The 26,026-nt window shown below is 40.9% G+C and overlaps 3 protein-coding genes across 3 annotated transcripts; 2 read left to right on the forward strand and 1 right to left on the reverse strand.

Annotated features, from left to right (window-relative positions):
- Positions 1 to 2,912: 2,912 nt before the first annotated feature.
- Positions 2,913 to 4,777, reverse strand: LOC104429546 (glutathione transferase GST 23). The gene is made up of 2 exons (XM_010042395.3): positions 4,413 to 4,777; positions 2,913 to 3,434 (listed from the first exon to the last, which is right to left on the reverse strand). The coding sequence occupies exons 1-2, from the start codon at positions 4,749 to 4,751 to the stop codon at positions 3,066 to 3,068; spliced, it is 708 nt and encodes a 235-aa protein (XP_010040697.1). The 5' UTR covers positions 4,752 to 4,777; the 3' UTR covers positions 2,913 to 3,065.
- A 2,190-nt stretch (positions 4,778 to 6,967) lies between these two features.
- On the forward strand, positions 6,968 to 7,974 carry LOC104427643 (loganic acid O-methyltransferase). The gene is made up of 2 exons (XM_039305364.1): positions 6,968 to 7,014; positions 7,302 to 7,974. The coding sequence occupies exons 1-2, from the start codon at positions 6,968 to 6,970 to the stop codon at positions 7,972 to 7,974; spliced, it is 720 nt and encodes a 239-aa protein (XP_039161298.1).
- Positions 7,975 to 23,698: 15,724 nt separating this feature from the next.
- LOC104425817 (loganic acid O-methyltransferase) lies at positions 23,699 to 25,398 on the forward strand. The gene is made up of 3 exons (XM_010038625.3): positions 23,699 to 23,866; positions 24,069 to 24,725; positions 24,924 to 25,398. The coding sequence occupies exons 1-3, from the start codon at positions 23,789 to 23,791 to the stop codon at positions 25,269 to 25,271; spliced, it is 1,083 nt and encodes a 360-aa protein (XP_010036927.2). The 5' UTR covers positions 23,699 to 23,788; the 3' UTR covers positions 25,272 to 25,398.
- Positions 25,399 to 26,026: the final 628 nt, after the last annotated feature.

The following is a 26,026-nucleotide window of genomic DNA, read 5'->3' on the forward strand; positions in this document are numbered from 1 at the left end:
TGGACTCAGGAGCTCAATAATAGCCAACACTCAGAAGTCCACAAACTGCACACTTCATTATAATAGACTTCTGCCTATTGGAATCCGTGCACCTCTAAGAGTACTACACTTCCGATGGTTTGCGGAAGCTAATAGTGATCGTTTTAGGTGAGTACGTGAGACTTTACTTGGCAAGGGGACGAGAGGATATGTAAATAAAAGTGGACTTTCACGGGAAGAGAAGTCTAGGGAAAAAGGAAAGGTTTTAATTATTAGAGAAATACAAACGGACAGAGAAGGAGCTGAACTTTTTGATCCACTCATAAGATTGGACGTCCACCTCTATTTATTGGCATGCATCACCGACTTAGACATGCACATTTGTTCTTCTCCTTAGCAAGCTCTATTATAGAGTTTCATGAATCGATTTCAGGGCAAATATCTCTGCCATTTTGTAAAAAGGATTTTGTGGACTTTTCTACACAAATTTAGTGGGCTCCTATCAATTCTTTTGCCGCCAAGTACCAAATTTTATCGTGAGATTTTTCTTGACGATTTTAGAAATTGGGTCAGTCGAAAGGAATAATTGCTTTTGCACAGAAAAAATGGTGGAGCTACCTGTAGATAGCACGAAAGGAAATCCTCCAATAGTTAGAGAGTTGACTTTGTTGACAAAACTTTCTACTATGTTTTGAATATCGACAAAACCTTCCATAAGTACTTCATGATTTTGATGAAAAAAATTTCAGGTGATACTCTTGGACAACTTGATTCAAACTTTGATCTATATATCATCAAACCCAAAGACTTATCAAGACATCCTGATTGTCTACATCAAAGACATTGATGTCATTAACTTATATTAGGACAACCATAAAGCTTGCATGAGTGTTGTCAAGACAACATACATTTTTAGACATTACGTAAAGTATTTCTAGATGATTGAGAACTTTCAAATCAATTTGGATTATGTGAAGCGCAATAACTAGTAATTCGAATCAATTTGAATTTCTATCCTCATAGATATTGATTGTCTATTTATCTAGGAGGAATGAATATTAATGTAATCCTCCTCTTCCAAGGATTGTTATTCAATGGACAATAATATGGAGACTAAACACTTTTTTAAACAAGGAACTCCACTTATGGAAATTTAATCTCTATTGTATGGGCAATATAATCAAAGGAAGATGCTAATATTATAGTCCAGACAGTATTGAGATATTCTCATCTAATGCATTGATGGCATGAATAATTCTCAAAAGTATTGTCCAACGGTTAGCTTGGAAATTGAGGAGTCTAAGAGGAGATCTTAGTGCCGAAGGAAGAACAAAATCTGAAGTCTGCAATTCCAAAGTTCAAAAAGAGTGTTGACATTTTTATACTTGTCTTGTGAGCTAAAATTGTAATATTTGAGAGGCAGTTATCTAAGAGTAACAGTGTGAGATCAGAAGATATGATCATTACTTGGGTAGAGAAGTACTCCGTAACTTCTGATTGATTTTTTAGTGAAATCCAATCAATAGACTGCTAGTGTGAGAGATTAGACATAGGCTTACTATAAATTGAACCACTATAATTGTTGTGTGCAATCTTCTCTATCCCTTTATCTCTCTTTTATTTTGTTTGATGGTTTATTGCACATAGAAAGATCTAATCATTGTGTATCTTTTCATCATATGTTGTTTGTTTGGGATATCAAACTTGGTTGTCTTAAATTACACCTTAATTGTTTATAATTACCTATTTATCCCCCTTTAGGTGATAGTACTGGCCTCCACAAACTTCGCATTGGAGAGCTGTTAGTAAGGGACTCCTTTAGGAGCAACTCAGGAACGAGACATTAGATGATTTTTTTTACTGCGGACTCGAAAGCATGAAGTCTCCTCCATTTTTCGAGTCTGTGAACCGCTGCATCATGTTCTTGTTGCTCAAACGGACTGCTAGTCATCAAATTTTACAAGCAGATAGATCCAAGCAAGGGAACTTTCTAACCCAACATTCAGCAGAGTTCATGGTAAATGCATGATTAGTCTATCCATTATTGGTGAGATAAAGGTTGGATAATCGTCAAGACAAGAACTCCAAGAATATATTACAACTTACGTCCGTATTAATCTCGAGGAATTAAAACGAAAGCAGGGCCAGTCGGCTTGATAAGCAGAATCAAAACAAAAGATGACAAGTGCCTGAAGTGACTTACAACTAGAGCCGCAAAATTGTTTGCTAAAATAATTATCTAATCCTAATGTTTCATTATTGCACTTTAAAATGATCAAAACCCTCCATTCAAATGCTTTACATGCTGCAAGTTTGACAAGCATCCGGGTTTGAGTTTTGAAGCTATATTCAATTTCAACACATTGAAAATCTGTAAACCATAGCTAATTCAATGACGCCACACAAGAACTGATTCAATCTTATTTCATTTGAGTACTACTTCAACCTTCACATCGCGCCTACACTCTTGTTGGGGATACATCTGCATAGAAAGAGCTTACCAGTCTCACAAAAGCAAATCAAAGCAATGACTCGAACGTTAGATTGGCAGAAGCAGGGGGAGGCAGTGAAGATGTTGGTTTTGTTTATTTAGAAGACCCAACACTAAGGATTGTCAGACATTGGCACGTAGGGACTGCACATACATCATATGGATTTTACTGCATAGGGCGTCCTCGCAATTATGTGAAAATGCATGTTTCTACTCGAGTACCTTGTTCCCAGAGCCACCAAACTAAATTCTTGCCCAAAGATTGCCCGAGCAAGCAAGGTAAAAAGCTCCTTCATAAATGAACTAATGATCCAGAGTTAGATGTCATTTACCTAGAGGTCTAATACACCTTTTAATCAACCCATTCAACCTCTAGGAACTTACACAAGAAAGTCTCAGGGATAATATTGAATTCACTTGTAATCTACCAGGAGAAAGCTGCTTAAGGTCACAAACAGAATAAGCATATTATTGCACTATATCAGAAGGTTACAAGTATTATAGAGGAAAAAAAAGGAAAAATACACGAGAAACACTTTTGAGGGAAAAACATCTCGCCTTGTCCAACTCCACCAATCTAAATGAAGGGTGTATTTTATGGCTTGTTCGCTGCTAAGGAACGCAGCTTGCTCAGGCTAACAGTTATAAAGTTAAGCAGCATATCTCTTGGTGGAAGGCATTCCTTAATCAACGGGATTTCGTTGAAGTTTTGAGCCCATTCATGAAGGGATGGGAACCTCTCAGCATCAATTATCTTCATGCCTCCAGCTTCTTCCAAGACGCCGAGGAAATGCGGGATCCAACCGGCCACAAGATCCAAATAGCCTATCTTCTCTCCCCCGAAGAACTTCTTCCCCTCAATCTGCTTCTCGAGATATGCAAAAGACTCTAATGCAGTCTCCACTGCTTTCTCCTTTTCTTGCCCATCTTCGGCACAACAGGCTCCCCAAGCGCCGAAGACACACTGTTCTCAATGACACGGGGGGAAAAAAAGCAAGCTTGTCAAGAAGAATTATTTGACTCGATGAGAAAGTAATTCTGCTGTGGCCACAAACATGCATGACATAAAGTCCCGTATCTCTCAAAGATGTGGATTATGTATTATTTTTGGTGCCGGAAGAAAATTTGACCTATAGAGCCAACAAATCTACAACTGTTAAAGAGGATTGCATAACATTAACTCTTTTAATACATGAATAGAAAATCCCTTGGCAAAGCCGCCTCTATGGTTAATTTTCTCCATCTATTGAATTTAAGGGTTCGTTCTTTTCAGTGGACTTTCTCAGTTGCTAAGATGATTTCATCAGAAAACTTTTTTCATGGAGTAAACTTTTTTCATTGTCTAAACCAGTAAGTCCTGATTACGAAGAGCTTCATCCATATTATAAAGTATTGATCCTGCCATTAGTTTGCTGTTCTGGAGCTGGCATTTATCAATGTAGTGCATCCAAATACGGAATCTGAAGATTCAAGGCAAGCAAACATACCACCCCCAACGTCACACCTTTACATTAATATGGTTTTCCTCCCTACAGGGAACTTTAACCTTTGCTCAGACAAAAGAAATGCAATTCTCAACCCGAGGAATTTTGTGGCACGGTTTTGTACTTTTGTAGTGAACAATCAATTGAAGTATCTAACAGACAGTCGAGCCAATTCAGCAACAAGCTTGAACTCGACTCGAATCATCGGCACAGCAATTCGAATTCAACTCTCACAATCAACTTTGTGGGCAAAAGAGTGAACGTCAATCAACAGAAAACCGTCTGTACAACTAGATTGCATCAGATTGCAAACTATACTCTGAATTTTCCCCAAAAACCATTTAGTAAAACAACTGCTCCATCATAACTCATGCTCATCATAACGTGAACAAACTGCAGACACATACCCAAAAAGAAGAAAAAGACAAAAACTGGGGGAAAAAAGTCAAAGGAGTCACCTTTTCATCAGCAAACTGAGCCCAGAAACGAGCTTGAGCTCTGTCATAAGGTTCTTGAGGCAACAACGGGTAAAAATCACCTCCCTTCCACTTCTCATCGATGTACTCCAGAATAACCTTCGACTCTGCAATCGCGACTCCATCGTCCAAAAGCACCGGGACCTTCTTGTGCACGGGGTTCGACTTCAGAAGCAGTTCGCTCTTCAGAAGCAGTTCGCTCTTCCCCTGCTTAAAGTCTTCAACGATGAGCTCGTACTCGAGGCCCTTCAGTTTCAGAGCCCACTCGATCCTCGTGCAGAACAGGCTCGCGGCGGAGACGATGAGCTTCAACTTAGCCATGATCGGGTTTTCTCTTCGTCTTGAGCAATGCAGTTGAGCCGGGATCCCTCGTATATAATAAACAAATGCGAGATGGGTTTCTCGAGAATGACCGCCATGGTTAGTTTAATGCTGCGAAGTTTGAATCTTGGAGCAGGGGAAAGCCGCCGCCCTTGACGAGGAACAGCGAAAGGCAAGGCCAAAAGGAGGAGGAGATTCGGAATAGACGTATAAAAAAGGAGATAATAATATGCATCTCTCGTTCGACGACGGTGAAAAAAAAAGACAGATGAATGATAGCCAATCGGGCAAGAAGGAGAACCGGATTTGATTACACTCCAATTAAAGAATTCATTGTGTAACATCTGCCAAGTTTGACTAAATGTCTCAGACAAGTTTCTTGAAAGTTACGGTTGTTGACAAGTGAAAGGGAAAGGGACGGCAGAAGATTTGTCTGTGCCTATGTGCAATTTATCTCCCTTCATGAAGAAAAGATATGATTTTTCTTTTGCCATTTGATGTTATCAATCTAAATATATCTTTGTCAATGCGCAATTTATCTCAATTCATATTTGCGATACACTAATTTCTAGCAAAAAAAATTTCATGATATATTTTGAACTTTGAAAGAAGTATGCTTCATCGATATATGGATTATATATATAATATCAAGTACATGAATCATCATCGCCCCATTTGTCCCCATGAATTTATATACATGTAATTTTTTTTTTGTAGAATATAGTTGATATTCGTTGCTAGTCCTGCAAATTGAATAATTTCAGTTGCAGTAGGTAATTCTTCTAAAAAGTCGTGCCACGTCCGAAGATCCTCTTAGGGCTTGTTTGGTTCAGCATTGCAAATGCTCATTTGGACTCTAAAGTCCTTTGGCCAAATGCAAACGCGTTTGGTTCGTATTTTTGCGCGACTTTGGCAAGATGCAATTGCATCTCCAAAGGAGTCTAAAGACCTTTAGCCCAATGGAACTCTTTGGGTGCATTGGCAAGTTGCATCCTGGGAATGCAAGTAGCTTGGTTACTGTTCATCTTCTCCAACCTCTCCAAGCCGCGATCGGGAGGCCGACGACCACCGGCGAAGGGATGGCGCGCGCCGGCGACCGCGCCCGAGGGTCGCCCGACCCGGCGACCGTCGCCGGATCTCGTGACCTAGGGGTCGGTCGCTGATCGCGCGACCCAGGCGACGGCCGCCCGAGGTGTAGCGACCCGGCGACAAAGTCGCTTGGGTCGCGCGGGGCCGTCGCTTGGTCGCCTGGTCGCACGACCCGAGCGACGATCGCCGAGGTCACGCGACCCGGGCGACGGTCGACCGGGTCGCATGGCCGTCGCACGGTCGCCTAGGTCGCGCGACCCCGGGCGACAGTCCCATTCGCCATCCGCCGCCTTGTGTGACCGGCGACGGTCGCCCGAGGTCGCGTGACCCAGCGGCGAGATCCGGCCATCCGCCGCCGGATCCAGCGGTCCGTGGCGGATTTCAAAAAGAAAAATAGATTTTTTTTTTTTTTTTTTTTAAAATTTAATAAAAGTAATTTACAAATGCAAATTTTACTAAACGGTATTTTGACCAAAGTTGTATTTCAATATAAATTTTACCAAACGATATTTGCATTTCGGAAAATCCCCTTCACCAAAGGTATTTGCATTTTGGCAAATGCATTCCCCAAAAGCCGAACCAAACGGGCCCTTATTCTTCTCTTTGGTTCGAGTTTCAACAAAATTCACCAGAGTTGGCAACCACTATATCTGGGCCTGAGAAACGCGAGAAATTTATCTGGGCCCGAGAATCGCGAGTCATCTCGCCGTATCCATGGGCCGTGGCAGCGGCCCAAACCGAGGAAGGGGCGCTCAGCGAAAAGACGGACGTGCCCACTTCGGACCCCGTCATTTGCGACATCGACACTGATTCATAGACGTTGCGTTGCATCAAAGTTGAAATAAATAACTAAAAAAAGAAGAAGAAGAAGAGGAGGAGGAAAAAGAAAAGGCATAAAAAGACCAAAGAGGACTTCTTCACCCTCGCAGCTCACGCGCACGCTCCCTCTCTCTTTCTATCGAGCAGGAGAGAGGGTCGCTATGAATCAGTGAACTTCTGCCTTGATGTTGAAAGGTTAGCAGCTAAACAGAGAGAGAGAGAGAGAGAGAGAGAGAGAGAGAGGGCGAGGGAGAGGCACTGAGAGATTACCACGGTGATGGGGGGACCGTCTAACGCGTTTCCGATGAATGGCGGAGAAGGGCCTCACGGCTACTCCAGAAACTCCTCCAGCCAGGTAGGTTAGGCACGCCGTGTTGATGTGCGATTTCAGTTCTTTTCCGTGTCTGATCCGTTTGGAGAAACCAACACGAGAGTTTTGAGAAAACCTTCGTACCAGGATGTTTTCGAATGCCTATGGCGAAAGTTCTTGGTCTTTCTATCATGCTTCCTAAATGCGTCACGTCGTGCGGCAGGACTGCAGTATCTTCTTTCGTTTCGAATTCGGCTCAAGCCAAACGCTCCAGAATGAAATTCACTAGCTCTTGAGTGCTATGTCTTGCTGCGGAGAACATCTATAGACAGGACCCGCAAACTCATCCAGGAGGCAATAGCTGAGCATCTCGACATCGAAGCATTTTCTTCCTCCAGAGCCTTTCTCATTGCCGATCTCGGTTGCTCGGTTGGGCCCAACACATTCTACGCTGTGAGCAACGTTCTTCAAGTAGTAGAGCAGAAGTGCCAATCCCTAGGACTCGACTCTCAAATCCTTGAATTCCAAGTATTCTTCAACGATCATGTGGGGAATGCTTTCAACACCCTCTTCAGATCACTCCCACCAGCCCGACGATATCATGCAGCCAGTGTGCTGGGTTCATTCTACGGCCGCTTATTTCCCAAAATCCGTCTCCACTTTCTTTACTCTTCCTTCGCTCTTCATTGGCCTTCAGGAGCTCCAAAAGAAGTTCAGGACAAGAGCTCTCCAGCCTGGAATAAAGGCAGGATATTTTACCCCAATGCCAACAAAGAAGTCATCAAAGCATACGCAGCACAATTCGCTAAGGACATGGAGGTTTTTCTTTGTGCTGGAGCGCAAGAAGTTGTTCTTGGAGGACTAATGGTGCTTACCTTTATCACCCGTCCTGACGGAGCTCCTCATTCTCAAGTTTTTATCAACATGTCTTTAGATTTGTTGGAATCTTGCCCCATGGACATGGTCAAGAAGATAAAACAAATGATGTTAGTCGAGTCCTGCTAGGAATATTTGAAATCACTGTTGAAATTTTCTGTTCATATTCTTAGATTTCTTGTGTATATTTCCGTCAAATAAGAAAAACTTCTCCATTAGAATACTAGGAATGAGGGTTCATATTTCAGCAAAACAAATGAGCCTACAATATGTGAAGTAGCTAGCAAGTACTTTTTAGAGGGGGTGAATAGGCAATTCTATAAGATCTTGATAAATTAATGCAAAATAAAATGAGTCAAGATCAATCTGCACAAGGATCAGATTTTGGAACTTGTTCTAGAATTTGTTATGTGGTAATACAGACTTTAGAAACATCCAGCGAGTGTGCAACAAACTTGAGCAATAAATGATAAGAGTTAAAGAGATAAGAGAAATTGCACACAAGATTTACAGTGGTTCGGCTTACATTAAATTTATGTCCATTCTCCCATACTAACAACTTAATGGTTGGATTCTATTATGTGATTAACAAGAGATTATAATTGTGAGTGTCAATACTTAGTGATAGTTCACCCTATCTTACTTAGTCACTCTTTCTGTACTTCTCTTACAATCATAAACTTTTAATATGACCAAAGTACGCTTAGACTTTGGAATTATGATTTTACGCTTCGTCTCTTACTTGCTTCTCGACACCTTGGTCTCCTTATATACTCTTCCACTTCCAAACTAGCCGTTGGACAGTTTCTAGAAGATTGTTTTCCAATTTGCCCATTGGACAAAACTGTATCAAGAAGATTGAGTGGTTGTTGAATGATAGAGGCAAAATCTCAACTTAATTTTGGTCGCCCATACAATTGGAGTCTTGGTTTCCGTAAGTACAACTTATCTGTTAAGAAATAACTTGTCTCAAGATTGATATACCAATCAAATAAGATTGAGTCAATCAAATATATTTAGGTGTGAAATCTAAACTAGATCACTAACCGCTATATATATTATGAATTGTGGTTACGTTCTGGTCATGTTTCATTATGAATTTATATCATGTTCAGAGCTTGTGTTATGTTATGTATATAAAGTCTGGACTTGTTCCTTTTGAAGTAGATTTTACAATTTAAACTTGAGTCTAAACATATTCATCCTTAAAGTTTGCATCTAAATATATTTAGAGTTAAAGTCTGGAATTTGTCATAACACAATATGAATAAGTTTAGCTTCAACATAGAATATATCTTTTGTTTCTTTCAAGTATAATCGTTGATGATATCCTTTACAGTTCTATTAGAATATCATCTACACAGAGGCTTGTGCGTATTTCACCTAGTTACTCAATCATTAAATACATTAGTGGTCTTTGATTATTTTATCATTTTCAAAATATTATGAGGGATTTCCCTAGCAGTATCCTTCCTCAATTTTCTGGTGTAGGGAACTATACGTGAAGAGAGAATGGATGAGTTTAGCCTGCCAATGTATTACGGGTCCCCCCAAGAATTGAAGAAGCAGTAGAAAGGAATGGGCGTTTCAGCATTAAGAAGATGCTAGAGCTATTTAAAGAATCAGCAGAAGCCTATCCTCCAACGGGGAAAATGATGGCTTCTATCTGGAGAGCGGCTCCAGAGGGACTCTTGAAGGAGAAAATGCAACTTGGGGAAGAGATGTTAGATGAGCTCTTTGACTCATTCGCCCGGAAGCACGATGAGTCGTCTGTCTCTAAGTTCGTGAGAGAAAGCAGCATCACGTTTGTTCTTCTCGAACGGAGCACTACCAACTAAGGGGAAGCAGGTCGATAAGCCGCATAAAATCGAGCTTCATTCTTTGGCACAAGCTGCTTTAATATTCAAAAAGAGCAGCAGATATATGTCAGTGATGATAATCCAATTTCAGAACACTCGTTCATAGTTTCTTCAAATTGGAACTTAAAGCTTCTTTTTTTGCGGCAACGGCACCGAATATTAACTTGTGATTATGGATGAATAAGTAATATCTAAAGAAACTTACGACTTGTTTGTTAATATTCCTACTATTTTGTTTTTTCTATTTTTTTTTGTTTCCGGGAACAAAAAAAGAATAGAAATCCATTTGGTAATATCAACTAATTTTTTATTCTTCAAAATAGAAAAGTGGCTGATGAATAGATTTAGAATAAAAACAAGAAGTAAAAAAAAAAAATAGTTTATTATTCCCGGGGAACAATTTATAATAATAAGTTATATTTTCTTTTCTTTTTACTTTTCTTCTTCCTTGCCGCCCCTGTTCTTTGTTGTCGCCCCTTGCTGTCCGACCATTATCGGTAGACCATTGTTGCCATTGGCCGATCGCAGCCCCCAACTGTTGTCTAGCTGCTGCTGTTGATTGCCACCTACCGATCGTCAAACCACCAACCGTCACCGCTGTCACCGCCGGTTGGCGTCGACGGCGGCAAGGAAGAATAAAAAAGGAAAAAAAGAAAAAAAAAATCTTTAAAAAATATTAAAAATTAAAAGAAATTATACGTTAAAAAAAAAATTCATGGATCATTAAACATCTCTTTTTTTTTCCATTTCGAAAATATAAATTTTTATAGTTACTAAATGCATTCTTTTATTAAAAAATTATTAAGAAATATAAATAGAAAAATAGTATTTCTGAAAAGCAATTGTTCCTTGAAGTAGAAATATTACCAAACAGGCCCTTGGACAATTCTCTTCTCGTATATGACTCCTTGATTGAATCCACACTACAATCGGTCAGAAGCATTAAAACCACAAAAGTGGTTGAGGTCAAAACTAATGCAGCCAAGTGTGAACAATTCCATGTTTGGGCCACCCACCTGGGCTTTGGCTCATGCATTCATTGAACCATGGGGTTAGTAGGGTATTTTATGGATCTTGAGTTTTGCCTATCTAAAGTTCGTATCCTCGTTATGCAAGAAAGAAGAAGAAGAAAAGAACTTGGCTTACACAGAATCTATCTGCAAATGCAACCAGTCTTTTCACCATTAACGTCTAGAAAGCGTTAAGGAACAATCCAACAGGGTGCACGTTCAGTTCTTAATAACCGTTGCTTTATTCACTGGAGGTATTAGATAAGGCATAGGGCCATGGAACTTCCTTTTCATATGTCGTGCATGGATGTACAACATAATATGTACAAGTATTACCCGTTGAATAAAATACCTTGGAAGAGAAAGGCCGAGTTCTTATAAAAAGTAATTGTTTAAACTCGCATGCTCTGCAACCTGATTAAGCTAAACTGTCATCTAAGATTCAAGGAAATTAAGGACGGAAAGTAAACCTTGGCAGTTTTTATTTGGTCGGAGCCTTGGAAGTTGGAAGCCTTAATGTTCACTTATCTAAATATCGCAAGCACTGTCATAAAGACAACATTCTAAAGTTGTTGAACAGATTCATTAAAACTTCGAGCCCTAACTTCGAAGCAACCCACATCAAGACACAAGAAAACAGAATTGCGCTGTCTTTTTCTTCTCTCTCTCTCTCTCTCTTTTCTCAACGAAAAGAACCATTCCACGTCGTGTTCTCTCTGGAAATGCTGTTCTAATAGGGAATGCTGTTATGGTTTTGCACAGCTCAGCCGGTTTTTATATGGCTACATAATGCTGAGACATGTAGAAGTTGAAGCAACAATCTTTGATAAAAGCTCTTTCATGTTGGGGTTTATCCCACATTGGTTGTGGAAAGGGCAAGTGATCAGTTTATAAGTGGGAGGTAAAATTTCATTCTTTGAGCTAGCTTTTGGGATGAAAGAGGCCCCAGAAAAACGAACACTAGTATTAGAGCTCAACTTACCAATAAGTTTGGACCCAACTCTCACTTAGAGAGGATTGTTGTGTCCTCCAACTTAAGCCCAATGTATGAGGGGGAGATAGTTAGGGTTTATTCCCCATTGGTTGTGGAAATGATAGATGGTCAGTTTGTAAGTGTGAAGAAAAGTCTCATCTCTTAAACTAGGTTTTGAGGTGAGAGAGACTTAAGACCATCCAAAATTTGAGAAGAGAGAGGTTGAGTTTTCAAAGTATTATTTCATGAGAGGCACATGCTATGTCTTTTAGGTAGGTTTGTGATATTTTACTTGGCAAGGAACAAGAGGAACTCGGTCTTGAGGCGCGGCTCTGTGCTCGTGTAGGTCCTGGACTAGGCGAAGGAGCTTGGACATGTTCAGCAGGCAGGGCTGTACCATGGCGGAAGTTCACACAAATTACATGTCAAATGCCTTGTTTGTTTCACGCAAAATGAATAATATAAAAAATATTTTTCAAAAAATAATCACTTGTATCGCTTAAATAAATGAAGGAACATATAATATTTTCATCATCAAAATATTTACATATAAATTATTGTTGATAATGAAAATATTTTTTATCGACTAATTATTTCAAGCAATACAAAGATCATTTTTAAGATAATACTTTTCAAAGATCATTTCTAAAAATTGTGGAGAAACTTCATAGGAACCTATATATGCAACATAAGTACGTTCCAAATGTTTTAAATGTTTCGCTTGAATTAAAATAAAATCATGAATCCGCCAACTGACACCCCGAGAAAAGATAAAAACTAAAATAACAACTCTAGCCAAACAAACTGAAAGGGATAGAGATGAATATGCGCATAGTGTTGAGCAAATTTCACAACATGCTCGGACAATTTAAGGTGTAAAAGAAATCCATTTAATTTCCGGTTTTTAAAGTATTATCCACTCTAGAAGTTAATTACAAATGCTAGGATGATTTTAATCCATAGATATTTCCTTCCTTGATAGTAATTTTTCTTTGTTCTTTATTTCACTCTCTTGAAAAATTTATAACTAAATTTGTTAAATTGAAAATTTTAGGACTGAATTGAATATCGTGCGATAGATGTAGGATCTTTGGATAAATATGGAAGTTTACCATCTTGCTCTACCATTGGTTGGCAATGATTTATCATAATTTTGTCTTCTGGCATGACATTAATCTACGGAAACTCTTGCTTAAGATCTATTGATTTGTGAGAATGATGACTCTTATCACGGCTGTAGAAGTTACATGGGGATCTTGGTCTTCTTTTTTCGCTTTTAGTTAAAGATTCACACGAAATTGCATGCGAATGGATGGAACGATGGAAAGATGCTCAGGATGCTTGAGATTACGTAAGGCGAGAGTTTTCCTGAATCATTACTTTTGATCTTTTTACTTATGCGCACTGTATTTCAAGAAAAGACAAATGCGACACGAGCCGCAGTGATTGCGAAAAGCCCTGTCAAACATCGTCTAGGCCGTTGTCCGGGCCTATTATGTAAGAAGATGAAGAAAAAGTAAAGGGATTGAAGAACTCGAGAATGGAGAGAAATTTTTTGTATATTCTATTGTCTTCAATGAATTGTATTGATGTACATCCTCAGCGATTATAATACAAGAGTATGAATAAACAAGGAAATTAAATATCCTACAAATCAATCTATTCTAGATCTAATCCTAATTGATTTGTACAAATCGAATCAGAATCAATTAAATATTCTATCAAGCTGCATATCTTCCAACACTCCCCCTCGAGCTGGTGGCTTGTATATGTCTAAGACACCTAGCTTGTTCAGAAGATATGTGTGCTGTCTTTGGCATAAAGGTTTGGTGAAAATGTCTGCAGGCTGTTCAGTTGTCCCAATTCCTCTTGCTTCAATGACTCCTTCTAAGATCTTGTCTCGTGTAAAGTGGCAATCTACCTCTATATGCTTGGTTCTCTCATGCACTATAGGGTTTGCTGCAAGTTTAAGAGCTGCATCATTGTTGCATAATAGCTTTGTTGCCCCTTGTACCTGTATTCCAAGATCCTTAAGAAGACCCCGAATCCATAATATCTTACAAGTAGTTTTGGCCATAGCTCGATACTCTGCTTCAGCTGAAGATAGAGAAATAGTGGGCTGTTTTTTGGTCTTCCAGGAGAGTAAAGAATCTCCTAACTTGATGCAATATCCAGTAACAGATCTTCGACTCATGGGACAAGTTGCATAGTCTGCATCACAATATGCTGTCAACTCCATGTTGCATCTTTTGGACAAGAGTATTCCAAGACCTGGACACTTCTTCAGATACTTCACGACTTTAAATGCCGCATTCAGGTGTGACTGCTTCGGATTGTGCATGAACTAACTAAGAGTCTGCACTGCATAAGAGATGTCAAGTTTAGTCATTGTCAAATATATGAGCTTTCTGACAAGCCTTTGGTAGCTTGAAGGATCTTCCAAAACAAAGTCATCTTCTTGAGAAGTTCCCTTATCATAATCTGCGGTGGTCAATTTCGTGTTCTGTTCAATGGGAATAACAGCTAACTTGCAACCTGATAAACCTATTTTTGAAATAATCTCCAATATGAATTTTCACTGACCGAGCGAAATCCCTTGTTCAGAATGGGCAATTTCAATGCCAAGAAAGTACTTAGGTGCTCCTAAGTATTTAATATGAAAAATTGCATGTAGATACTTCTTAAAATCTCCTATGGCAGCTTCATCATTTTCCGTAATGAGAATATCATCAACATATATCATCAGATAAATAGATGACATACCTTCAGTTCGCGTGAATAAGGCATAATCATGTCGGGACTGTTGGAACCCTACTATTATAAGATCGCTTGTAAACTTCGCGTACCATTGCCCGGAGGCTTGTTTCAACCCATAAATGGATTTTCGAAGACGACATACTTTCTTCTCCTCCTGTCTCCGTAATCCCCGAGGAACGTCCATATATATATATATATATATATATATATATATATATATATATATATATATCTTCATCTAAATCTTCGTGGAGAAAGGCGTTATGAATGTCCATTTGGTGTAAAGACCAGTCACAAATAGCTGCAACTGTAAAAAATGAACGTACTATGACGTCTTTGGCGACAGGTGAGAATGTTTCGTAATAATTGAACCCTTCCCACTGAGTGAAGCCTTTGGCAACCAATTGTGCCTTGAATCTTTCAACGGAGCCATCAGCTCAATATTTTATCTTGTACACCCATTTACAGCCAATGGGTTTACAATTTGGCGACAATGTGATAAGATCCTAGGTCTTATTGTCAATCAAGGCCTGTAATTCTGCTTCCATGGCCTTCTACCATCTTGGATCAGCAGATGCCTCATTATAACTAGCAGGTTCCTTATCCTCTGACAATCTACTAATACAGCACCTATGTTCTGATGATAAATTATTGAAGGAAACATAGGATGAAACTGGATATTTGATACCTGGGGAGTCGAGAGCAGCACATACATAATCTTTGGTCCAGGTAGGAGGTCGTGTAGCTCGACCAGAACGTCGTGGAGGATCTACTCTCGGAGGTGAAGATGTTGATTCCCTAGCTGATGTAGGAAAGGTTTCTTCAACTTCTTCATTAGGAGAAGAATCTGCAAGTGAATTCCTTAAGACATTCGTAGGAACTTGATTCTCATCAGAAATAGGTCCTGCCACTGAAGGATTCATCTGTACATAATGATCATGAGTAGATACTGCTAGTGGTATATTATTAGGATCATGATATGTTGTATCATTTGTCACAAGCCGACGGGGAATGCTTAGAGTATCGGATTCTTCATGGGAGAGTGTTTTTTCATTGAAAGGAAAGACATTTTCATGAAATAAAACATCTCTACTTACAAAGAATTCTTTTGTAGATAGCTCCAGGACTCTGTATCCCTTCTATAGATTAGGGTACCCCATGAAGACACAGCGACGTGCACGAGGATCCAGTTTGTCTCGAGGGCCCATTATAGCTGCATAACAGAGACACCCGAAGACTTTGAGGTGTGTCCGCTCCGGTGCCTTGCCAAATAATACTTCAAAAGGTGTTTTCTAATTTAATACCCGAGTAGGCATTCGGTTGATAAGATAAGCCGTTGTAAGAATGCATTCTCCCCAATACTCATCTGGAATTGCTGCTTGAAATTTAAGAGCTCTAGCAACTTCCAGAAGATGCCTGTGTTTACGCTCAACCACCCCATTCTGTTGTGGAGTGTATATACAAGAGCTTTCATGTTGAATCCCATGAGATGAAAATAATGAAATGCAATCATGGCTGAAGAACTCCTTTCCGTTATTAGTTTGGATCCTTTTAATGGACTTTCCGAATTGATTTTTCGAAAGAGCAATAAATGCCTTCAAATGAGAATAAGCTTGGCCCTTAGACTGCATTAAAAAAATCCATGTTGCACGAGAACAATCATCTAATATGGTGAGAAAATAACGAAACCCATCATGATTTGCTGTATGATAAGGGCCCCAGATATCCACATGAATCAATGATAATATTTCATTTGCACGAGTATTTCCTAAAGGAAATGGATTGCGTGAATGTTTGGCAAGAGGGCATATGGGGCATTGTGCATAGGGAAAGAAAGTATTATGACCCATCCTTAAGTGCATAATGAAATTCTTTTCATTAGTAGTCAAATTACACAATGATTTCTTATTGAAAGGTGTACTAGAAAAATTGAAATTACTTGGGAAATGTGTCCAGAAATAAAGGCCTTCAAAAGACTACCCAAGCCCATCACTGCCAAATCGAAGGGGCATGAAAGAAGCATGTGTCAGCATCGAAGAATACCCGGCATGAATTCTCCTTGCATACTCTTGAGACAGAAATAAGATTAAATTGAAATTCCGGGACATAAAGAAAATTTTCAAGTGTAATTTAAGGACTAATCTTTTCTGTTCTTGTCACATTCACGTGTGATATTTCCGTTGGGTAATTGCATGGTAACAGGAAGAATTAATCCCTCATTTAGACTTGTAAATAATCCCTTATCACAAACAATGTGATCGCTTGCACCTGAATTAATAATCCATGCCTTTCTTGAAATTGAATTAATGAGGCAATGTGAGATACCCGAGAAACTTCCTCCTTTGTTGGAGGTTTCCAATTTCTGTAGAGCATGCATCAATTGTTGATATTGACCATAAGAGATAGGTTGATAAGCCTTTTGGCCAGTAGGTCCAGTCACTTGATAGGCAGCTGATATTTTTTTCTCCTTTTCTCCAAGCCTTCCATGTAATTTCCAACAACCGTCAATCATATGGTTAGAACGTTTGCAATAATCGCAAAACATTTTACCATTTGCCTTAAAATTCGGTCAGAAATTCTTTGACGACATGGCAAGAATCTGGTCGTCCACTCCTTTAGTCACGAAATCATATCCATTGTTGGATTCATCTGTGCCTTCAAGCACAAGAAGACCGTCCAATCCGCGGGCGTGATCTGGCCCGTCCGATCCGCGTGCATGATCTGGCCCATCCGATCTGTGCATTGAATCTCGGCCGTTGATGCCGTCTCTTTTAAAGGAGCGTGCGACGTCTCCTCCTCCGAACCCTAATCTGCCTCTTCTCTCTCGATTTAGGGTTTTTGCGGATCCATCTCTCCATTCGTCGCGGGCTGCGAGAGCGATGCTGTCGTTGTTCCTTGCATGCTCCGGCGACGCGAGTCGTTGGCTCTCCTCCTGCCTGACCAACCGGTAGATTCGTCCGATCGGAGGAACAGAGTCCATGGCCAGGATCTCGTGAGCGAAAGGTAATGTAATTTTCGTTTCAAAATTAGTAAAAAACGCGTAGCCTTTTCCCTCTCTTTGATGGGAATCTTGTTTTTAATGTCGATTCTGGCCCCTCGAGCTTTTCCTCGACGGCTTCTAGTTCATTCCATAAAGACGATAGCTTGTTGAAACAAGCCGTGACTGTTATATTCCCCTATTTTAAATTGCTCAATTATTGCATGAGCGAAAAAAATTTGGCACGGTCGAGTTTGCCGTACATTTCTTTGATATTCTCCCACATCCTTTGAGCGTCTTTTGTGGGTGGAAATCCAGCCGCAACTTTTGGAGAAATGCAATTGCCGATCTAGGTTCGGACAAGCTGATTGCATTTCCTCCAGTGTCGTGCCAGGCGCTCGTCTGAAGGAACAGCAATGGTTCCATCGAGGAATCCATCTTTGTCCTTAGTCACCAGCGTGGATCGGAATTCCTGCGACCACCCAGAGTAGTTTTTCATGCTCGGTAAGTTGCTAGCTGATTAACTTCAGTTTAGGTCCGTCAGTGGTGGAAACGAACAGGGGGTCGCCGAATTCTAGCCATCCGGTGAAAATCGATCCTGGAAAGGGCAAAAATCCGGGCGAGAAACCCTGGTAGGGATTCGCTCCCATACCCGGATTCGAACCGGTTCCATAACCCGCATTGAAATTGGTCGGGTATGGATTTCCTCCATTACCTGAACCGTTGGATCCATCTGACTGCCCTCCATTTGTTCCACCCAACTCGTTGGTGGGCTGTTGTCGGGCTAGCCAGAGGCCCATGTCCCTTGAAAAACTGGCAATGTTGTATTCTGGTTAGGCCCAAATAGCCACGGGTTGGGCTGCATCTGAAACAGTGGCCACTGGTAAGGATGGTCCACTATTGGTTGGCTCGGAATGGGCTGAACCGAGTAGAGTTGTGTGACATCCCAAATTTTCAACCCTGTCTTCTACTGAATAAATCGGGCATTTCATTGACGCGTCTATAGGGTTATTTTCAGAGCCAATCACTCTCGAGATAACTAGACTATCTGGGAAAATTATTAAGGAATTTTAAAGCAATAGACTTGAGAACTCAATCAAGAATCGGCTTCTCGACCGTGTCCATCTTTAGAGGCCATTACGGCACAGTTAAAAATCGATTTGAAATCGAGATAGACCGAATCGACGTGAGATGTGTGGCTAATCATGGTGACACCACTAAATTAGAAAATTCTTGTCGGCCGACACTAGACTGATTTTCTTATTGTTTTGGTACCGTGTCCGTAATTGAATCCTCGAGATTTTCACGACAATCAAGAGTCGCCATTGAGTCGAGTGGGTTCATAGTGGCTCGAAGAAAATCGACCACGCGTCATTTGCCTTAAAAATTCTGAAAACTACCCGATAGTCAGGTCACGCTAAAACGTGCCGAATGAAAATTAAACCGCCAATTCGAGTCCGATTTCAGAAATTGAAGTTTTGGCCATGTCACAATAAATTTTAGGAGATTGACTCCGGTCTCGGAAGATTTTTCAAGATTCGGGAAATTTTACGGAAATTGGGTTCGGACGTCGCGGAAATTTGCGAAGTTCGATTGGCTAAATTAATGGAAAATTTGACTTTCGGGTTGAGCCTTTGTGTGTGTGTCGGAGATTTATAGAAAATTTCTTGGGATTTTTCTACATCAAAATGGACCTCAATTTGGAGAGATTGGAATTGAAATTTAGTTCGAACTTAGTTAAAATCGAATCTTAAGATGGGGTGTGCAACATTGGTATCAATTTGGATTTTTCATTCGAACTTGAATGAGGAAAAATGCAGACGATCAATGAATGATCAATTGAATTTGTGAGAATCAAATGAGATGGAATCAAGAGAGAATGGTTGTCACCTCCCCCAAATTCGTATTCCCACCTGTGACAACATTTGACCAATTTTGAGCTTACAGAAAGTGGAGTGAGAGGTCATTGTGAAGTGAAAGAAATTATACATGGTAAGAATGGTTTGTGGGAGATATTTTGTAAAATATCATGCCAAAGGGCCCCCACCTCTTCCTCATCCTCTCCATCTTGCTGCCGTGAGCTGCTTCTCTCCCCTTTTCATCTTTTTCTTGCGTGCGACACCTCCAACAGCAACTGAAGAAGACCAAGCTGCTTCCTTCGAAAATTTTCCTTCGTCCGCCAGCTGCACTGAAGACCAATCCACCGAGATTTTGGTCAGTCTCAGCAAGATTGTTGACCGCGTGCAGTTCCACTACTTCGTGTCTTCTCCAGCAGCGTTGAAGACTTACCGAAGCTGCCCCATGCAAAGCCGTCCACCGAGTCTTCTTCTTCTTTTGCCACGAGTCCAGCGTCCACAGTTTGCTTCCTCTCTTCGTGCAGCCACGCTCGGTCAAAACCTCAGCACTGAAGACCCTGTAGTAGTTTCACGTTGACACCGCTGCTTCGTGTCTTCTCTCTCTTGCGGCCAGCAAATTCCACCGAAGGAATCCCGAAACCCGCTCGAAGCCAGCATCTTTCGGCCACCTCTTCTCCCTGCATGGTCAATAAACCGGGCCAGTGTTGACCTAGCAACAGACTAGCGAACTCCACAACAGCTCCTCTTCATTCGTCCGCTTCTCTGCCGCTCCTCACGCCCGCAACAGTCCACGTTCCCAGCGAATCCTGCCGCGTCTTCCTCAGCTCGACACCAACTACTAGCGAAGCCCAAGGCCCAGCAGTCGGGCCATTTGAAACCGCAAGCTTCAATCTCGTGGACCCATCTTCACAGCAACAAATTCGGCCCAGCTTGTTCAATCACAGCAAGCCCAATCCGTGAGCAAGCATTTTCGCTCAGTCCAGCCTAGCGTTGGCCACAGATTTCAAGCCTTTCAGCCAAGTTCGGTCTTCTCTTCAACAGTTCAGCCCAAGATGGTTTAATTCAAGTTGCAGCCCAATCTTGAAGCCCAAACCCGCGAAGCAAGTTAGTCCAAGCTCAGGCCCAAGTTCGGTCCAAGCCCAAAAATTTCTGCAGGCTTGTGAGGTTTTTGAGCCCGGCCCGAGTGTTCGCCGATGCCGCCGAAAGTTTGGAATTCGGCCGCCGTCGCGTCGCCATCGCGGTGTCCCGGTCCCTTTTTAATCAAGTGAGTTTTACTCACTAAAGCTTTCTTAGTTTGCTAATTATACTTAAGGTTGGTTAGATTTAATTAAATGCAATTAGGTGGTTAGATTAGTTTAGATCAATTAAATTAGAGACTTAATGATGCATGTTAGGTGGTTAGAAATAGATATTAGCAAGTAGACATGCCATGTTATTTATGGAACGAGTCTCGGTAATTTTCCGGGCTTGTCTCGGTATCCATTCGGCATTATGAGCCTAAATTGGATTTTTATAATTATTTATTTAATTTTCGAAATTAATTATTTAATTATTTATCTTTCCGGAAATTCAACTGGGATGGCGGTGACCTAATTTCGTGCCGATTGTCGTGGTGCAGTCCGTTTATTTATTTGAGCTTTATTTGGTGCTAAAGTAATTTAGGAGTGAATTTAAGACTTATTCCTAAATCGAATCGGAGAGGGTCGGGTGGGACCATAAAGCTACTAGTTCTTGAGAGGGTGGGACCGTAAAGCCACTAGTTCTTGAGAGGTCGGTGGGACCGTAGTGCCATCTTGAGAGGGTCGGGTGGGCCGTAAAAGCCACTAGATCTAAGGAATTGCTTGAAGTAGGATGAACGACCTAGAAAGGGTCCGACTGACATGACATCGACTAGGTCGATTTGATCGATGCTTCGATCGGTGATGTGATTGTTTGAATGCCTATTGAACTGTACTAATATGTAGATGGAATAAACTCAAGGCAAGTCCTCCAACTCGTGCCGTGTTTGGCGCCTATAGTGTATTGGCTTTCTAATCGAGTCTTAGGGGTAGGACTGGCCGAGACGTGATTTCATTGGTTATTGAATAACCATTTCAGACCCGAGGAGAAGCTAAGGAAGAGGAACCTGGAAGGGGAGAAAGACTTTTGAAGAAGAAGACGATTTAGAGAAGGATCTTGAATATAACCAGGATGTGGACTGAGATCCCATCCCTTTTGTAAACCCTGTCTTAGCATAGATAGGTGTGAGACAAGTATGTTGTGATAGTATTGTAAATATACTATGAGTTGTGCTGTTAATGAAAGTGTGGTTGTGAATTTCAATATGAAAAATATGGCATACTTTCCTATCCCATTGTTTTATTGTCCGGGATTTATAATCGTTTCCGCATGTGCTTAATAAAAAGAAAGGGCCTGGCTATATATAGTCCTAGGATATCGCATTCTAAAATCGACCAAGTAGAAGGATGTGCGCGCGTCCGAGGATCGGGGCGTGACAGGTTGCCCCAGAATTGACTGAGCCAGAGGATTACGATTTTCTCCAGTTTGAACAGGTTGTTCGTGAGGTCTGGCAACATCGACAGAGGAGACAGTGTCCCGAGTTTCTGTGATTTGCGCGGGATCTTCATGCTGCGAATGTTCACCAAAGACTGTAGGCAAATTGTTTGCCATGATGAAAAAGATTTTGACAAAAAGCGATGAGGTGAAGAAGGCGGAAGCAACATAATCCTCTACCGCTCCGATACCATGTAAGAAGATGGAGAAAAAGTAAAGGGATTGAAGAACTCGAGAATAGAGAGAAGATTTTTGTATATTCTATTGTCTTCAATGAATTGTATTGATGTACATCCTCAGCAATTATAATACAAGAGTATGAATAAACAAGGAAATTAAATATCCTACAAATCAATCTATTCTAGATCTAATCTTAATTGATCTGTACAAATTGGATCAGAATCAATTAAATATTCTGTCAAGCTGCATATCTTCCAACATATTAAGCAAGCACGTTAAATTGTAAGGATCATTTTGCGATTCAATAGCTCCGCGCCCGAGTTCGACTCAAATGAAGTAATAGATGGACTTGAGCTTGTGTTGAAGCGTAGGTCAAAGTAATTCGATACAAATATGATACTGAAATATTTTGCAGGCAAAAATGGAGCAACAGGTTTTGGGAAGGCCTCCCTAGTTGCACCATAAAAGGAACGTCGGAAGCATATGGTTTTTGACGTCAGATTTTTTTGAGTTTCTTTCAAAAGTATATCCTTAAAATTGGTAGCTTCGTCCAACTTACAGGTGGCATAAATGTTCACCGAACAACAATCTCGATCGCCAAAATTTTCAAATTAGACCCTAATTCCCAGGATCTCTAAACTAAACCCCCGAGTGTTCTGTCTTCTTTCTTTCTTCCAGGAACTTCTCCAGATGATAATGTTCGAGGGAAGAAGAAGAAGACGATCAAAAGAAGACCCAAATGCAGCTAAAACGTGCTCTTGTCAAACTAAACTTTAATTCTTCCGACTCCGAAATCTCCCCTCCACGTTCGAGCTCTTGGACTTTGCTTCACCGATTTGGCAATCTTGGTGTTCGTGGATCAATGATGCCCTTGAGCACTTGGGCGAGGGACTCCGTATCTCGGATGAGCTTGTGCTCGAGGAACTCGGTCTTGAGGTGCGACTCTTTGCTCATGTAGGTCCCGGACAAGGCGAAGGAGCTTGGAGATGTTCAGCAAGCAGGGCTGAACCTAGGTGGAAGAGTGCAGAAATTAGATGTCAAATGTTTTGTTTATTTCACAGAAAATGAATAATGTTTAAAATATTTTCTTAAAAATAATTATTTATATCGCTTATTTAAATGAATGAACAGATAATATTTTAATTATTTACGAAAATATTTATACATAAATTATTATAGATAATGAAAATATTTTTTATCAACTAAATATTTACACAAAATATTTGTGCCGCTGGTAATTTGGAGGTCAATTTACATAAAGTTGCAAATTCCGGAGCCACGCTGCGAAAACTATCAACTTTGACCGGGTATTTTTAGAAAGTACCCTTAAAAAAATGTTAGTGCCTTCTAGAAAATCGAGGACTCTTGCGGCCGGCTGTCTTGTTGAATTAACCTTCGTAGCGTTAAAGAGAAAATGGCAGGAAACATGCTGGACACTATTAAAAATCCGATGGAGCAAATGGGCAAGTTAAGGACATTAGAGAATTCCATATAAACCTTATTCCCGCGGCGAGATTAGGATCGACTTGCAGGCCATCTCGTCATAAGTTCCAAATTATTGCAAGTCAAATCAGTGAACTTCTGCCGCGATGCTGACAGATTATCAGCTGCACCGTTGACCCTCCACTGATTTCATATCACCTTATATGAACTCTCCACACCTGCCATTCTACGTCCCACAAGCGCGCCGTTAGAAAGAGAGACAGAGACAGAGACAGAGACAGAGACAGAGAAAGAGAGAACGGGCGAGGGAGAGGCACAGAGAGATTACCACGGCGATGGAAGGACCGTCTAATGCGTTTCCGATGAACGGCGGAGAAGGGCCTCACAGCTACTCCAGAAACTCCTCAGCCCAGGTAAGTTAGGCATGCGGTGTTGATGTGTGATTTCAGTTCTTTTCCGTGTCTGATCCGTTTCGAAAGACCAATCCAAGAGTTTTGAGAACACCCTCGGAGCCGGATGTTTTCGAATGTCCATGGAATGCGTCATGTCGTGCAGCATGACTGCAAGTATCTTCTTTCATTTCGAATTCGGCTTGAGTGCTATATCTTGCTGCAGAAAATATTTATAGACAGGGCCCGCAAACTCATCCAAGAGGCAGTAGCTGAGCATCTCGACATTGAAGCATTCTCTTCCTCCCGAGCTTTTCTCATCGCTGATCTCGGTTGCTCGGTCGGGCCCAACACATTCTATGCTGTGAGCAACGTTCTTCAAGCAGTAGAGCAGAAGTGCCAATCCCTAGGACTCAACTCACAAATCCTGGAATTCCAAGTATTCTTCAACGATCATGTGGGGAACGATTTCAACACCCTCTTCAGATCACTCCCACAAGACCGGCGATATCATGCAGCCGGCGTGCCGGGTTCATTCTACGACCGCTTATTCCCCGAAAGCTGTCTCCACTTTGTTTACTCTTCCTTCGCTCTTCATTGGCTTTCAGGAGCTCCAAAAGAAGTTCAGGACAAGAGCTCTCCAGCCTGGAACAAAGGGAGGATATTTTACCCCAATGCCAACAAAGAAGTCATCAAAGCATATGCAGCTCAATTTGCTAAAGACATGGAGGTTTTTCTCTGTGCTAGAGCGCAAGAAGTTGTTCGAGGAGGACTAATGGTGCTTACCTTTCTCACCCGTCTTGACGGAGCTCCTCATTCTCAATTTCTTGCTAACAGGTCTTTATATTTGTTGGAATCTTGCCTAGTGGACATGGTCAAGAAGGTAAAACAAATGATGTTAGTCGAGTGCTGCTAGAAATTCTCTAAATTGCTGTTGAAAATTTCTGTTCATATTCTTAGATTTCCCGTGTATATTTCCATAAAATAAGAAATACTTTTCCATTAGAACACTAGGAATGAGGGGTCATACTTTGGCAAAACAAATGAGTCTACGGTTTCCTTCTTCAATTTTCCGGTGTAGGGTACTATAAGTGAAGAGAGAATGGACGAGTTTAACCTGCCGATGTATTATGCGTCCCCCCAAGAAATGAAAGACGCAGTAGAAAGGAATGGGCGTTTCAGCATCAAGAAAATGGTGGAGCTAGTTGAAGGATTAGCGGAAGCCTGTCCACAAACGGGGAAAATGATAGCTTCTCAATGGAGAGCGGCTCTGGAGGGACTCTTGAAGGAGAAAATGCAATTTGGGGAAGAGATGTCAGATGAGCTCTTTGACTCGTTTGCCCGGAAGCACGATGAGTCCTCTATCTTTGAGTTCGTGAGAGAAGGCGGCATCACGTTTTTTCTTCTCGAACGGAGCACTACCAACTAAGGGAAAGCAGGTATGATGAGTCCCATAAAATCGAGCTTCATTCTTTGATAGAAGCTGCTTTAATATATATCGACTTGTTCCAACAGATATTCCATAAGTATTCAATAAGAGCAGCTGATATATATCACTGATGATAATCCAATTTCGGAACGCTTATTCACAGTTTGTTCGAAATGGAACTTAAAGCATTTTTTTGCAGCGACTGCACCGAGTATTACCTTGTGATTATGAATGAATAATTAATATCTAAAGAAACTTGGACGATATTCTTCTCGTAGTATGACTCCTTGATTGAATCCATACAGCAATTAGTCAGAAGCATTAAAACCACAAAAGGGTTTAAAGTCAAAACTAATATAGCCAAATGCAAACGATTCCATGTTCAGGCCACCCACCCGGGCTTTGGCTCACCTGTTCATTCAACCATGGGGTCAGTCGGGTATTTTATTGGTTTGAAGTTTTACCCATCTAAAGTTTGCATCCTCGTTATCCAAGGGAAAAAAAAAAAAAGAAGAAAGAAAGAACTTGGCTTACACAGAATCTATCTGCAAATGCAACCAGTCTTTTCACCATCAACGTCTAGGAAAAGTTTAAGGAACAATCCAACAGGGTGCACATGCTATGACTGTAAGAAGTTGAAGCAACAATCTTTTATAAAAGCTCCTTGAGAAGAGAAAGGTTGAGTATTCAAAGGATTATTTCATGAGAGGCACATGCTATGTCTGTAAGACGTTCATAACTCAAAGGTTGCCTCG

This window comes from Eucalyptus grandis, chromosome 11 (assembly GCF_016545825.1).
Source record: "Eucalyptus grandis isolate ANBG69807.140 chromosome 11, ASM1654582v1, whole genome shotgun sequence".
Taxonomy (NCBI): Eukaryota; Viridiplantae; Streptophyta; class Magnoliopsida; order Myrtales; family Myrtaceae; genus Eucalyptus; species Eucalyptus grandis.

What these genes read in the sequence shown, in the direction of transcription:
- LOC104427643 (XM_039305364.1), top strand. Translation starts at nt 6,968, where the DNA reads ATGGCGGAGAAGGGCCTCACGGCTACTCCAGAAACTCCTCCAGCCAG. An exon ending in CCAGAAACTCCTCCAGCCAG is followed by an intron (nt 7,015 to 7,301) that starts GTAGGTTAGGCA and finishes ATCTATAGACAG; the next exon opens with GACCCGCAAACTCATCCAGG.
- LOC104425817 (XM_010038625.3), top strand. Translation starts at nt 23,789, where the DNA reads ATGGAAGGACCGTCTAATGCGTTTCCGATGAACGGCGGAGAAGGGCCT. An exon ending in CCAGAAACTCCTCAGCCCAG is followed by an intron (nt 23,867 to 24,068) that starts GTAAGTTAGGCA and finishes ATCTTGCTGCAG; the next exon opens with AAAATATTTATAGACAGGGC. An exon ending in TAGTGGACATGGTCAAGAAG is followed by an intron (nt 24,726 to 24,923) that starts GTAAAACAAATG and finishes TTTCCGGTGTAG; the next exon opens with GGTACTATAAGTGAAGAGAG.
- LOC104429546 (XM_010042395.3), bottom strand. Translation starts at nt 4,751, where the DNA reads ATGGCTAAGTTGAAGCTCATCGTCTCCGCCGCGAGCCTGTTCTGCACG. An exon ending in CTCAGTTTGCTGATGAAAAG is followed by an intron (nt 3,435 to 4,412) that starts GTGACTCCTTTG and finishes CATTGAGAACAG; the next exon opens with TGTGTCTTCGGCGCTTGGGG.